Raw genomic sequence first — 15,052 nt, forward strand, 5'->3', positions numbered from 1 at the left:
GCTCTATGCCAGGAACCAGTGACCCCCCAGGGAGCAGACTCTCGGCCCTCTTCTTTGATTTTATGAATAAGACAGGAGGATTCTTTATTTGATACTTATCTCGTGTGACAAATTTAATCGCATGTGACTGTAAAATGTTCAGTCTGACTGTGCAGATAGAAAAAAAAAATGATATCACAAAGAGTCAACATATGTTTCTTAGATTTACTTTGATCATATCCATGTCTGAAAATAATAATAAAAAATGTATTTAAATCCCTTTATTTGAAATCTCTTATTTATGATTTCGTAATGATTGGATATGTATGTCAGGTAAGCTGTGGATATTTGCAGTTTGGGTAAGTAGACAAAGTTAATATGCATAATATGCAGCCATATATGAAAATTATGCAAAATTTGTGAACCTGTCAAAAGCGGTATCAGTACATTTCAGTACATACGTAAAATTTCATATTTTATCAGGCTACTGGAATTAGATAAAACTGCTTAATGATTAAGTTGAATCAGCCTAGACAAAGCAAAACAACATGTAAATTTGTCATATTTGTGTTTTTAAATAGCATGCATATAAAACGAACTTTGATAGGTGAGTAAAATATTACAAATTCACAATTTATTTAAAGTTCCAGAAGGAAAATAAGATTTTTGGTTTTTATTTTTTTTTTCATGTTTATTAAACCTATTTCCATGACTGCCGAACACTTTTGGCATATTATCATATTAAGAAAAAGGAAAAAAAAAACAACCTCTATGCACGACAGTATAAGTGCAAGGCGGATCGTCACCAAAAAGCCACTTTTTAAAAAGGAGCACCTTGACATTGAGACGCCATCTGGTGGTTATATTTAATAATAAAAGTATTGTTTCTTATCCTTGATATTTATTTATTCTTAGGAACATATTGGTAGTATAACCAGTATTATATATATGTATTTATATGAAGGATGTAGAGAAATATGTATATTTGATTATCTAAAACATGAATAAATGCAAATGCTATTACATCTCCAGCACCACAAAAATATCAGCGTTAAATCTGGTCAGACAATGGCAAAAACAGACCATACAAATAATTCCACATAAAAAACTAAATCTAGCATGACTTTTAAAAACTATGTACAGACATACATAGACATACACACAGGAAATTCACGCAGTTGAGTAGTAGGCCCACTGACAGAAGATCTTAGCAGGGGAAGACCAGATCTGAGCTGCTGTAAACGTTTCGGCAAAGAATAAGATGGGTGAACTAGGGGTGACCTGTTGTGATGCTCAGCCATTGAGTGGACTGACCACGTCCCCCTGCTGCACCTGAGCCAGTTCCTGGTGGGATTCCTCATCTCCTGGCACCTGGACGACAGAGAAGGTCAAAAAACATAAAATATTCAACTCCCACTCCTAAAATTACAATTCATAAGTTTTGTTAGCTACGTATAATAATACATCACAATTACCCATATGTAAACAACAACAACAACAAAACAACAACAATAATAATCAGTTTAAGAAATGCTTCTATGGATTAATGATAATAATAATTCAATGTATATCTATATTTCTCTCCAAAATGAGTTTGGTGGCCTTTGTAAACCTGCCACCAAGTGGACTAATTGTGTATTGCAGATCAGCTCATAAAGCTTCAAACAATTTTGCTTGTGGTTTTATTAAAGCTTTTAAGCAGTTGATTGAATTGGTGGTTTTCTCTTGCATCTAGATGTTGACGTAAGGTGATCGACACTTTGGTTTAGAGTATCGATAACTCGTGTTTTTTTTTCGTTTGAGTAAATTATGCCATCTAGGCCAAAATAACGTTTTATGTTAAGATATTATTCCAGCCACAGGAAACACATGGAATAAAAAATACCTCCCAGTAGATGTTGTCTTCAAAGCATATGGTGTCAGGAGGTGACCCAAGACAGGGCAACTTCAGAATGAAACCTACGGGCAAAATAAGCTTCTTCTTCATGATATGCACACATAGTCACGTACAGTATGCTCAAGGTTAAAGGACTGTATACAAGACATAAATGAAATAGCGCCATCGCATGGTCACACACTATACAGTAACTTGCTCTCTTCCTACTTTATGTTTCCTTAAGGGTCTTTACACATGCAACTTGCTCTGTTATTGTATATGGCCACCACTTCTAAACATTAGGCATAATGTTACCACAAACCCATGCATTCCTCTACTTTTTTGCTACTCATCCCGATATTGCACTGTTTTGTCCTGCACTGTCTTGTACTGCTGTTTGTCCCCTCCCCAACGGCTTACCCTGAAACTGTAGCATGAGTTTCACTGAATTCCTCAGAGCACGTGTCAGTAAAACTCGAAAACGTCAACTTATTACGGCTGAGCTCATTAGAACAGATTCAAATGAATGGCGATCTGACTGGAAGTGAGCACGTCGGTGCCGCTCTCTGACTTACCCACGATCACCCCTCCCACGCCTGCGAAGCCCAGCGTAACTGCCAGGGAGATGGCCTGTCGCACACCTTGCCCAGAGGGTGTGAAGGTACCTTCTGCGATGTTAGGGAACACGTCCTTCATTCTGTGGAAACGGCAGACTGTCAAGTGAGCTGTGATTCCCACAAACCAACAGTCCAAAAGGCAGCATTGGTGTGTTCCGAACCGTACATTTTCATACATTATCTGAGGTCCAGTGTTTCAGGAGGCTCTCTATACCCACTGGGGTATGTTACATGGTAATGTGCAGTGTGAAACAATGCAGTCACATGAGCCAATGAGATGCCTAGGAAGTCTGCACTCTTACCCATCACCGTAGACATTCGTAGATGCCACAGAGGCAGTGATTGCCCCCACAATGGCTCCCAGGATGCCTGGCATGCCGTGGAGGTTGTGAACTCCGCAGGTGTCCTGAATGCGCAGCTTCTCCTCCAATATGGGCTGAATAAGATGCGAGAGCAGAAACAGCCACTTGAGTCCATGATAAAAGGTCTCCTGACTGTAGGAGTCACTTTATTTTGGCCAAGCAGCGTAAGTGCAGGGGCAGAAATAGCTGGAGAATAAATCTAGCAGAGTAAAGAACTGCTTCGACTGAAACATAAAATCCCAGTCACCCTGAATGTGCTGATTCTAAAGGTCAGGAAAGTTAATCATTAAGACTGAAGTTGATTAATATGCGTGAAGTTACAGATGTCACTCCACCTGAAGACATAGGACTAGATTTGTCTGCACGCTCCTGAAGCGATGTACACGTATTTAGAAGTTCAGGCTTCCTCTTTACCGTCAGAAACTTGAAGCCCAGGGTGGAAATGGTTCCAGCCAGGAAGCCCACAATCATAGAGCCGAAAGGCGTCAGCATCATCTCGCCGGCGGTGCCCACGGCCACGCCTCCCGCGAGTGCTGCATTCTGGATGTGAACCTGGCAGGGGAAGCGGCGGTTCATTTCAGAGTGAACATTTACAACAGTGTTTATGGTAATGGTGCCAATTACAGTTAGGATGGTGATTTTTATGTTCATTTGACCCCATGGAAATGCTATTACTGATATATATGCTGTTTCTGACAAGCAACTCGGGAAGTAAAAAAGTATATGGTAAACAATAACCACTACTGTTTCTGACTTAGCCAAGGAAGGACGGCAAACATGCACAGTCCCTTTGACAAATTAGCATGAATTTTGGATGATGATTTATTTGCTTAATCATAATTACTGTGAAAGAAATACATCATATGCAGTGTTCAGGAATCACTAGTTCCATGTAATGGCGTTACATGATTACAAAATAAATGTAATCGCAATCCTTTACAGTTACTGAGAATAAAATATGTAATATGTAATAGTAATTATAGTTACTAATCAAAATATGGTGATGACAAAGGGGTTACATCCAAATAAATAGTTTTTGGTAAAAAGCTTATATGTAGAATACTGTATAAGATTCATTTTGTTGCAATGGATCCTTTCATCATGCAGAAATGCCTTTTTTGGCGTATTTCCAGATGATGCAGGTCAGAAAAGCCATTTGGACTTTTCAGCTTTCTTGCCCAGTTATAAACATTTGTTAGATGTGTAACCTATTACATTTCAACCATCCCAACCCGGATCCTATGCATAAATTATAAAAACTAGTTTTAATTAATATAAAGACTTGACTAAGCCATTTTTCAGAATCACGTTGTATTTGTGGGACCATTTTCCTCTAAAGGCTCAGATATATGCAACACCAAAAAGCACAACATTTACCAGTAATAGCTGAGACATTGATAATCGATAGTGTTGTTTTTACTCCTGAACCTTATGCCACTGCTCCTCACCATGTCCAGCTTGCCTTCATTGTTGACCAGTGCGGAGATGCCGAAGGTGGCCAGTGTGCACGAGGCCAAGGAGTAGTAGGTGTTCATGGCGGTGCGGTGCTGATCGTCTCCGTGTTCCGTGACGGCCGAATTAAAGCTGGGCCAGAACATCCAGAGGAAGATCGTACCTGTGTGGAGTCAAACACTATTGGTCACTGACCCATGATCTCCACATTTACAGTGCTGTATATTTACATTCAGAGATTATTCAGAGATTAAGATGGATACGCAAAATATGGCCCGTTAAGTAACAGCGATTAGTTGGAATCAAAGAATGCAACTCACCAATCATGGCAAAAAGATCTGAATGGTAAACTGAACCATTTTTGTGCTTGCTCTTGTGCAGCTGGGGGCGATAGAGCACCCGGGCAACAACCAGCCCAAAGTAGGCACCGAATGTGTGGATCGTCATGGAGCCTCCCGCATCTTTTGCCTAGCGAGGAGATCAATGTGTACACAGATTTTTATCCATTCGAATGCTTATCTGTATTCCAATACTTATAAATATCAGTCAACTGAAAGATAGCACAAATGGAATGAAGAAACAGATGTGTATGGCGTCTTTGGAAGGTTTAGTCATTCGATAGAAAAGAAATGCAAGAACTGAGTTTACAGGTCCACTCACCTCCAGGACAGAGAGGATAATGAATTCATTAATGGCAAAGAGTGTTACTTCAAACACAGCCATTATCAGCAGCTGTACTGGACTGGTCTTTCCTAGCACAGCTCCGAAGGAGATCAAGACAGAACCGGTGCAGAAGTCCGCGTTGATCATGCTGCAAGGAAAAAAAAAACATAGCATGTCACCCTAACTTAAAGTGTCTAATCAACTGCGGTCAAAGGTCTCCCGGCAACATTCAAAATATCGAAACTGCATCATGTCTGCAATATATATCCAAGACCTTCCAGTATAGGTGCTGCATGACAGTAGCTTCTAAGGAATATATTTCCTGAGAGGCTGATCAGTAGCAGCAGGCCTGCTGGCAGAGAGATACATGCAGAGCACATGTGTGGATATGCGTGTAATATCTGATACAGTCACATTGATCATTTGTTAATTCTCCCAACCATTATGCAAGGGTACTCATCTATCACTTTACATGTGCAGTACTATGCAAAAGGTTAGGCAGCTCATATTTAAATTGTATAGTCACCCCTGTACCTGCAGTTACCATGCAATATATCCATGTATTTGTTGAACTCACCCACTTGTACACCTTGTTTGGACAATCAATACCTAAATGATAATGTACCGAAAGTGAAAAATATTTACCCTTCATAAAGCTGAAATTTCATAACATGGGGACCTGGGGAGAGTCTCGTACCCAAACCAGTTTCAACAAAATTTTCTTTGTCTGCCTAAAAGTTTTGCACAGTACTGAATCTAATTAGTCATGTGTGTCACTTTTAAATGTGCCAGTGTGTCATTATGGCCCTGAAGCACACGTATCTTGAACACGTGGCTGCCGTCCCGTGTGCGGAGACTTGGCTCGCACCTCTCCACCCCGATGTGAATCTTGCCGTGGTGCATGCCGTGGAGGAAGCCCTGCATGAGCGTGGCCCACTGCAGGGAGAAGGCGGCGATCAGGAAGTTGAAGCCCACGCTGCTGAAGCCGTAGCGCTGCAGGAAGGTCATGAGGAAGCCGAAGCCGATGAAGATCATCACATGCACGTCCTGGAAGCCTAAAGACACACACACACACACACACACATATGAAAATGTATCTTATATATATTTACATTTGTGTGGCACATACCATATTCTTAATATATCGACTGGCAATACCTGAAACAGGACTGGCACACCACTATATCTGGCATTGTTCCATTAACATTATACAACATCCATTCATCTATCCTCTGACTGTCTGTTTTGGTCAAGGTTGTGTGTGTGTGTGTGTGTGTGTGTGTGCGTGTGTGTGTCTATGGGTGTCAGTGTGTGGGGGGAGGGTCTTAACACATCGGACATGATTGCATTGCTGTACGATCTGTCGTTTTCTTTAGGCAGGATGACGGATTTCGGAGAGAGGTACAGTTACCACTATCATTCCGAATCAATTAAGGATGCCCCCCCCCTGGGTCCCTGATAATGAGCTGAGGAGGGGTGCAGTGGGGGACCGATAGCATGGTCCGAAAATATGTGACAAATTGCATCCCATATTGCCTCAAAACAGGACACAACGTTTATTTTACAGCCCATGGTTACTGGTTACTGGTCTCGGTCAAATTTTCCATATTAGCACACCTCTAAGCATGGAACGCTTGACTGGGGGACTTTTATTTAATAATAAAAATGGTTACTTTATTTGACAGCAGTCTTTTTATTTAGTTTTAAGCTTCAAATCCACTGGTCTGTACTCTAGTGAGTCTGGGAGCCAGCAAAATACATAACGAGCTTTCCTCCTTTTTATTTTCTCAATCTATTAATTTTCAATTCTCCAATTAGGTGCGTTTATGGCCTCCCGATAGTAAACAATTTTTCCCAGTATTGTTGCCTGGCAACCGGCCATTGGGACAGCAGGCACTGATTGTGCCAGACATGCTTCAACTGCGCTGTCCCAGATAGTCTGGTTCTTTAGCCCACATTTATGACAGGCCCACACAGTATAATGATGCACTTACGGGATGCTAGCATAACTACTGCTTGGCTATGTCTTGCCTGAATGAAAATCATAGCATGTTATGGGGGATTCTTGAGGAATATATCATACTAGCATGTATTTTCTTAGGATTGGCCAGCATGACATTCTTTCGTGTATCAGCGTAATCTAAACTGTCCCCCACTCGCTTCCCCCACTGCTTCTCTTCTCATCCATGGACCGTAACGGCGAGCACATCCCAAAGCCTTTGTCAGTCACCCAGGGAATTCACATGGTTGTACATTCAGACCCCTCATCCACCCCGAAAGCCTGCATGAACCTGGGCAAAAGCCCACATAGGAATCTCTCTCCATGCCAGCACATATTACAGCAACGAAGAGAGAGTGAGGCGCAGCTGAACTTTCAACACACTGCATTTCAGACACACCCACTATTCGTCTGTCCTGCCCCCTCTTAACGTGGAATGACAGTTAAGGTGGAATTCCACTGTGTCCAGAAGCAGAATCCAGTTATATACTAAATGCATTTTTACTGTAAAAGGGAACTGTTGCGGGTGGGGGGGGGGGTTACAGATTTTACTCCGTTTTCAACAACAGACACTGAAAATTTATGTATTCTTGTGATGTTCACAATCACCTGACAATGATTCCTGCACATTTTCCTGCCTAATTACGGTGTAACTGCCATCATCTAGCAGCAAGTTATACGACAGACAGAAAAGACCGACTGGATCAATCACGTCAATTCGGACCCTTAGCAGGCATTTTTAATTGAAGGGACCATTAAACAATTAATTTTGTTTCAATCAGTAAGAATCCAAAGTATAAGCGATACAATTTTGAAAGTAAAGTGAGCGAAAAAACTTTCTTGATGTCTAATGACTTTGCTCATCACTGAATTAGGACTGTAGAACTGGTGAAGCCACATATTACACGGATTAATGCTAATAAAGGCAGATTGTGCTATAAAATTATTTCACCAAAAAGGCACTTTTCACTAGGCTGTGCTATGCTGTGGTATTGTTGGTATACAATATCCTGTATTCATCAGTGCTCTCCATAAACATATGTCATACACAATAGGCAAAGCTTCACAACCTGATGAACAGAAGCTTAGCTATTTAGATGCCGTAGCTACGGGGCGTGTTTCAGAATCAGTGTTGCGAAAGCTGAGCATACCAGCCTATAGAAGTGCCACCCCACAACACACATGGCACAACATCAGGATCTTAGTAGTTCCGCTGGTTGAAACACTGTCCGAATGAGCAGACTGAGAAAATCAAATGTACAGTAGGTTTGCTTTCTGGGACATTCAGAGTAATTTTATGCAACAGGATGGAAGGATGGGTAACATAAATGATATGCAATTTACTAATTACAATTATACCAAAACCACAGTGAAATCAAAGACCTTAAACCTTGTGTAAATCTTCACTACATTTACAGGCCATTTAGAAAGGAGCAATTCAAATGATTTTCATCATTTCATTCCTTTAAACCACGTATTACCTCACACCTTTTCTGGGCAAACCTGATCCACCACTTTCTCCTCCTAAGCAGATCCTGGTCCAACACCGGTGGACATGCTTCTCTTTTCTTACATCCCTCCTACTAAATGAACTCGACATGGCTACTGACTGAATTCTTTAGATATTGTGACATAATCCACAACTTTGACAATCGTTCACTCATTTTAGTAACGCGTTTGTAAAGATAAAAACGTGCTTTTTATATTCTTTTTGTGTTCATCTTGCATAATAATAGTGACTGAATTGGTTGTTACTTAGCCTTCAGATTAGTTATTAATTATTCTTAAGTTACTGATTAATATTTAAAAACATTCAATATCCATTTAGGAACACAAAATTAGTGTTTCGGTCTGAAACCCACACCCAGGTGGTTCCCAGGGCCAGGATTAGGAGCCGCCGTCCCGGCCGGTACCCTAACTTACTCACTTGGGTAACGGTAGTAGAAGTCGTTTTCATAGTTGGTGGTTCTGTTGGCTTTCAGCTCTTTGTGCCACTTCCTGGCGTCCGTGTCGTCATCGTAGGTCACCAGCACAGCAAACAGGATGATGAGGATCACCTCCAGGATGATGCAGACGATGGGCAGCTTCAGCCGCATGCTGGTCTCATGGACAGCCATATCTCTTTGCTGTCACCTTTAATGCCAGGACCAGAACAGCCTCGCAGCTCCACTGAGTGTGACAGAGTAAACTGCTCAATGTGGATCTTAATGAATGTTAAACATTTCTCTGGAAGTTCACGCCTCCAGCCTAATTTGGCCGATGGGGAGTGACAGAGGATGTCTGTCCCTCCTTCACCTGCTTTAACGTTTTTTAAGGTGGACTATGGAGTGTAAATGTTCAAAATGTTCTCTTTTCTTCATTGAGAATGTGCATTTTGTTTCTAATTTATATATCACATTCCCTTTTTAGTAGATAAAAGATTCATATTCCCAAACTATGATATAACAACATTTACAGTGTAAGAATTCATAAGAAATTGAGCTACTCACCCTGTTGCCGGTTATAAATGGGCGGCTGATGTCTGTAGCGTAGGATTATACCATGTGTGCCCTCTGATGGGATGATGACCCCATCCTGAGTTATTCCCCACATTGCTGCCATTGTCTCCTGAATAGGCTCCAGAAAATGTGATATTGAAGTGAAGATGAATGAATGAATGTATTATATAATCATACACACACACGCACACACACACAGGTTTGTAATTATATCTTTGCGGGGACTCCCCATTAATTTCTATGGGGAAACCTTAACCCCTACCCAGCCCCATCCTTAACCATACGTAACCAAACAAAACACGAGACTCTTGGCATTTTTAGTTTTTTTTATTGTATTTTCAGATCTTTGTGGGAGTTGAAAAATGGTCCCCACAACGTCAATATTACAGGTTTTTATCACATTGTGGGTGACATTTAGTGCCCAAAATATATATTATATATATATATTATGTGTGTGCTCTCTCTCTCTCTTTCTCTCAATATAAATAAACTATATATTTATATATTTATAGTTTATTAGTTATTTATCTATATTGAGAGAGAGAGAGCACATAATAACTGGCATCATTCCGACAAACCGGAGGGGCTGTTCAGATGACCAAAATTTTAAGATCACAGAGTCCGAGAGTGTACAGTCATGCCGGCATGCCTAGGGCGTATTTTAAGGACCATAGGGCAAAAGGTAGGGTACACCCCTTATTTGGGGTTAGTCGAGGCTGCACGCACAATTGCTCACTAAGAGCAGTTTACGAAAAGTAATCCACCTAATCTGCATGCATTTTCTGAGTGGGGGAAGAGACGGGAGTTCCCGGCAAAGGTGTAAATTTCACAAGCAAAGGGAAGAACCAAGAATCAAACTGATCACAATGAAAGTATGAAGACACGGTCCTACCCACAGGCTACTGAGCCACTGAGCTGGCACATTAGTCATGCTGGGTGCTTTGCAAAGGTAGGTGCGACTGTTTGTGAAATTAAACAGGACAAAAGAAAGTTTGCACTACAGGGTTTTGCAGAATTAAATCTCCCTTAAAATTTAAAATTCAAGAATATGTATGTGTATACAAAGATTCACTACAGACATTATTCACCACAGCCGGGGTTCTCAACCTTTTTTGAACCGCAACACGATTGTTACCATGTCAGCTCAGTCACGACCCAATATCAAGTATAGGTTTAAATTAACGTTATGATCAAGTGCGGAGTTGCTGCAAGGGACAGGGCTGTGCAGAGACTCCCTGGGGGGGGGGGGGGGGGGGGCTGGTGCTGAAAGGTTAAAAAAGGGGCAACTCAGTACCTTTAAAGCTCAGGTTCACTCTCAACAGTTCATGCAAAAAGGGAAGCTGTCAGACACCCCCAGGCAGCCCCCCCTCCGCACAGGGGAGCATGGTACTGTCCCAGTGACAGATATCATGCCAACCAAGGAAATAGACATAATGCCCTGAAATTGAAACGGAGAAGAAGGCTGTTTGGCCCCTGCTTTAATGTGGCCTTTGTAGTTACACTCCGTTTTCTTCCGTTTTCATAGTCAAACTAAGATATTTTGGTATAAGATAAATCATAGCCTAAAAGACCAAATTTTGATAAAATATGCCATTCTGCCTTTGTGTGGTAGTATTTGCAATTTGCCATACCTGTCAATTTTTGGATTTGAAAATAAGGGAAATTTTCCGCCACCCACCGCGAGCCATCCCACCACCCCAACCAAGCTCCAGTATCCCTTACATTTTAAGACAGGTGTACAAGAAATCTAAAATAACCACTTGTCATTTACATTTTATTTTCATTACACATTTTCTCATGTTCACTCATGTGGCTCTCTGGCATTCACTAATGAATTATTATACAGATTTGTTGCAGACGTTGTATCCTTGTTGAAGTCGTCACAGAAGGTGAAAGTAACGTTGTTTTTGGCACACAGCATTGCCATTTTAACCTCCGCATTTATGACCTGGTTAATGTTGTAAATGACCTGCAGGCTACTGCAGGTGGCAGTTCTTGCGAGGCTACTGACAGTTCAGTTTGATATTATAATACGGGAGATTTACGGGAAAATACTAATACGGGAGGACGGCAGGAAAGAGGGGTAAAATACGGTAGTTTCCCAGCCAAAACGGGAGACTTGACAGCAATGGCAATTTGGTGTCAGGGATTATGACATGCGAGGCTTGTTTGCACACCTCTGTGAAAATGGAAATGAATGGAACGTACATAAATGGTGCGAATACGACGATGAGTTGAGTAATTGTCTGTGGTCACGGGGGAGAATTGTATGTGTGTGTGTGTGTGGGTGGGTGTGTGTGTGTGCGTGGGGGGGGGGGCGAGGGGCCCACAAAGAGCAAGTTCCTGCAAATCTGGTTCCCGTGAGACCAGGCTGCAAACATCATTCACCACCACTTCTTATCTAGCTAAAGCGCCAGTGTCTTTAGCTTTAGAGCAGGAACACACACGGGTGTTATGCTTTGAAGAATTTCAGGTGTTCGCGAGATACCTTGCGGGTGGGTGGAGCCATCTGAAGTGATGGGTGACTGGCTGTATTTTGATCGGGGGTGCAGATGAAGCTGCAAGGAATGCGACGCATCGATCCTTTCAGAGCAGCATGCGGAGATGGGGTAGGGCTAGTCATGCGGAACACGGACTGCAAAGGATCCATCCCACCTGCATGCAGTGTGTTTACTTGGCTTGCAGTGTGGACCTGTACTGGAACCAGCTGAATCACCAGATACATTTTAAACACCCACGATTTTAGCTTAATGTATAACTTTAATGAGCAATGGAGAGCAATGAAGTACTACAATAATACATAAGTAAAAATCACTGCAGACCACAAGAAGTCTTCACATTCATCTACAAAGTGCCTAACCATAACTTAAAGCAGTTTACACCAATGGCCTCCAGCCTTTTGTACAGTGGGAGCCAGTTTTACAAAGTAATTAATCTGGGGAACTACCGAATGTCGATGGACTATTTTGCTAAAGGGCTGGGGGGCGGGGGGGCACTTTTACTATGAATGTCTTCAAGATCATGACTGACTGGTGGGACCAGTGGTTTGCCAAACAGAAGCTAAAGAAGTCACTGGGTGCCTAAGGAAAATAAGAAAAATAAACTTCATGTTTTATCAGCCCCATATAATATTTATTTAAGGCCTGATCTGAGGTCACACTCACTTCCAGAAATCACCCTTTTCAAAATGTAGCCCAAAACATTTTCTGCAATGTCGCTTATGTTTTGCAAAACCATTAAAATGTTACTGATTTGTTTCAATACCTATTAAGGATTTACACTAGTGATTTAACAAAGCATATTTTGCAAAAGTAATTATTTTATTAACAACATATAATTATGAACAATTGTACCTATGACTTAACTCAAGTTTCACAAATCACTACTATTTTCAACCGAAGAGGTTTTTCGCATGGGTATGCAGTGGACAAAGGGTAAGTAAAAAGAAAAAAAAACATGCTTTAAAATATAAAGTAATCACATGAAAGGCCAAACTACAGTAATTATTTCAATACAACACTGCATTGTAGTGTCACACATGAAACAATATGTCACCACCCGGGGAGTAGCAAGGAATTCTGGGGCCCCTGATGAAATGGGTCCCCTTTGCTGACTGTGGAATGGGGGCCCATGAAAATATACCTGTTATCCCCCACCCCTCAGACCCGGCCCTGGTCAATACTGCTTTAACAAGTATTTCAGCAGATAATTGCTTAAAATCACATTTTCCAAGTAGAAAATGTGAGGTTCGTGCAATTCTACCACAATTATTTTACAGTGCCAGACAGAATCCAGCCGAAGCATGCAGGATGTAAAACCTGCTGCTTTCCTCAAAACTGAATAACAAATGTTATCATTTTTAGTCATTCCTAATTTAAAAGTGACAAAGGCTTAAAAGGGGTAGAGCATTGAGGGTTGGGGTTTGAAGTTTACTCTGTGATGTGATGTTTCAAGGTCTCCTCATGATGTTTAGGTCCCCCCCCCCCCCATAGACCACAGACAGGCAGGTTAATTGGCATCTTTAAACTGGCCATAGCGTGTCAATGCGTGCATCTGTGTGGAAGTGAATTTTTTTTAATTGAATCGTAATGCAACCTACGCTTCTCTGTTAAACCTAATGTATGTAGAGGTATTTGTCATAATGTGACTTTTAATATAAATAATCTCAAGCAGTCCTCACAAATTTTAGCTCTTTTTTTCCACAACAATGTGTCATTAACGTAAACCCGGATGAGTACTTGTGTAACTGGGATCTGTTTGTGCAAGTCAGTAGACGGTGACTGCACTCTCTCGGGTCCTTCTTCAAACACAAAGTACAGTTTTTCAGACCCTGAGTTTCCAGTTAAGGTAAATGTGTAAATCCGTCAGGAGAAATGTGTCACCACAGTAGTTACATATCTGAGCCTGGCATCAGAGAGCATTCAAACCCAAATATGTGGAGACGAACACTGGAGATGTTAAAAGATACAGGCTACAATAACATATAGGCCTAAAAATATATCTTTGGGTTGTTTTTTGAAATGATGCTTTGTCCAATAGGATGCTACATATATATATATATATATATATATATATATATATATATATATATATATATATATGAATTACATTCCAAACCCATCTCTGAATTTAAGGAGGTGCCTTTTGAAGGTGCAACAGACTCCTATTAAAATGTCACATAAATTAAGTTTATAGATTTTGATACTCTATGGTGAACTTAATCCATTGACGTATGTCAAATGCATGGTGTTAGTACTACAAAGATCTGGGCATTGCATTACGAAAAAATACAAAATAAAAAACACAATAAAATGAACTATTCCTGAATAAGCCAAAAAGCTGACACTTTGTAGCAAACCAAAGATCCGCAGTATTAGCAGAGTTCAATTTATAGCAAAAGTCAGTTATACTGGTTTTTTTGTGTATTGTATAAATCTGATGGGTGCCAGGAAACCGAACAACTGAAGATCTGCCACTTGATGCAGAGCATGGTGCACTCCCAGCCAATCAGCTGAAATGATTTTTTTTTTAACGTACTGTCACATTCAGATAATGATAAAGCCCATTTTCGGTCAATCGTACCATTCCACTGATACTAAAATGCGTGCGATCATTTGCTATGAAACGGCCGTATCGCGTCATCTCCCGCGAGTCTCCGAGACTCCACAGATAAGACAATCTGACGATCAGGCACCTCTGCTGGGACAAGAGGGAGGTGAGGGGTTAGCCTGAGGACACAGCTATCCAAACTAACTATAGCCTTCAAAAGGCCAAACCTGATTCCCCATGGCAAGCCGCAGCCTGCAGGTTATGCAACTCAAAATACCAAAACTTTGCATATAGTTTCCATGCAGTGAAAATAAAAATATTTGATTCCACTCCAGATTTTTGTCAACCTGACACTCATAACTGTATCAGAAACTCTAAGCGACAGAGAAATACTGCACAGATAAAAAAAACAAACAAAAGGTTGGTGGTTTGCAGGGTTCCAGGTAAACGTTTCGTTAATGGGGTGCTAGTTAGCATTTCGAGACTTGTGACCAATGTCGTTATTATTCCGAAGTGTACGATCTGGCCCACAGGGTGAGCGGTATATCTACATTCCT

The 15,052-nt window shown here is 41.1% G+C and overlaps 1 protein-coding gene across 1 annotated transcript; it reads right to left on the reverse strand.

Annotated features, from left to right (window-relative positions):
- Window positions 1-591: 591 nt before the first annotated feature.
- Window positions 592-9,160, reverse strand: rhbg (Rh family B glycoprotein). The gene is made up of 10 exons (XM_023801494.2): window positions 8,876-9,160; window positions 5,818-6,004; window positions 4,947-5,097; window positions 4,607-4,754; window positions 4,283-4,449; window positions 3,249-3,386; window positions 2,775-2,908; window positions 2,431-2,552; window positions 1,865-1,938; window positions 592-1,350 (listed from the first exon to the last, which is right to left on the reverse strand). Exons 1-10 carry the CDS (start codon window positions 9,063-9,065, stop codon window positions 1,273-1,275), a joined length of 1,389 nt encoding a protein of 462 aa, XP_023657262.1. The 5' UTR covers window positions 9,066-9,160; the 3' UTR covers window positions 592-1,272.
- Window positions 9,161-15,052: the final 5,892 nt, after the last annotated feature.

This window comes from Paramormyrops kingsleyae, chromosome 9, assembly GCF_048594095.1.
Source record: "Paramormyrops kingsleyae isolate MSU_618 chromosome 9, PKINGS_0.4, whole genome shotgun sequence".
Lineage (NCBI taxonomy): Eukaryota > Metazoa > Chordata > Actinopteri > Osteoglossiformes > Mormyridae > Paramormyrops > Paramormyrops kingsleyae.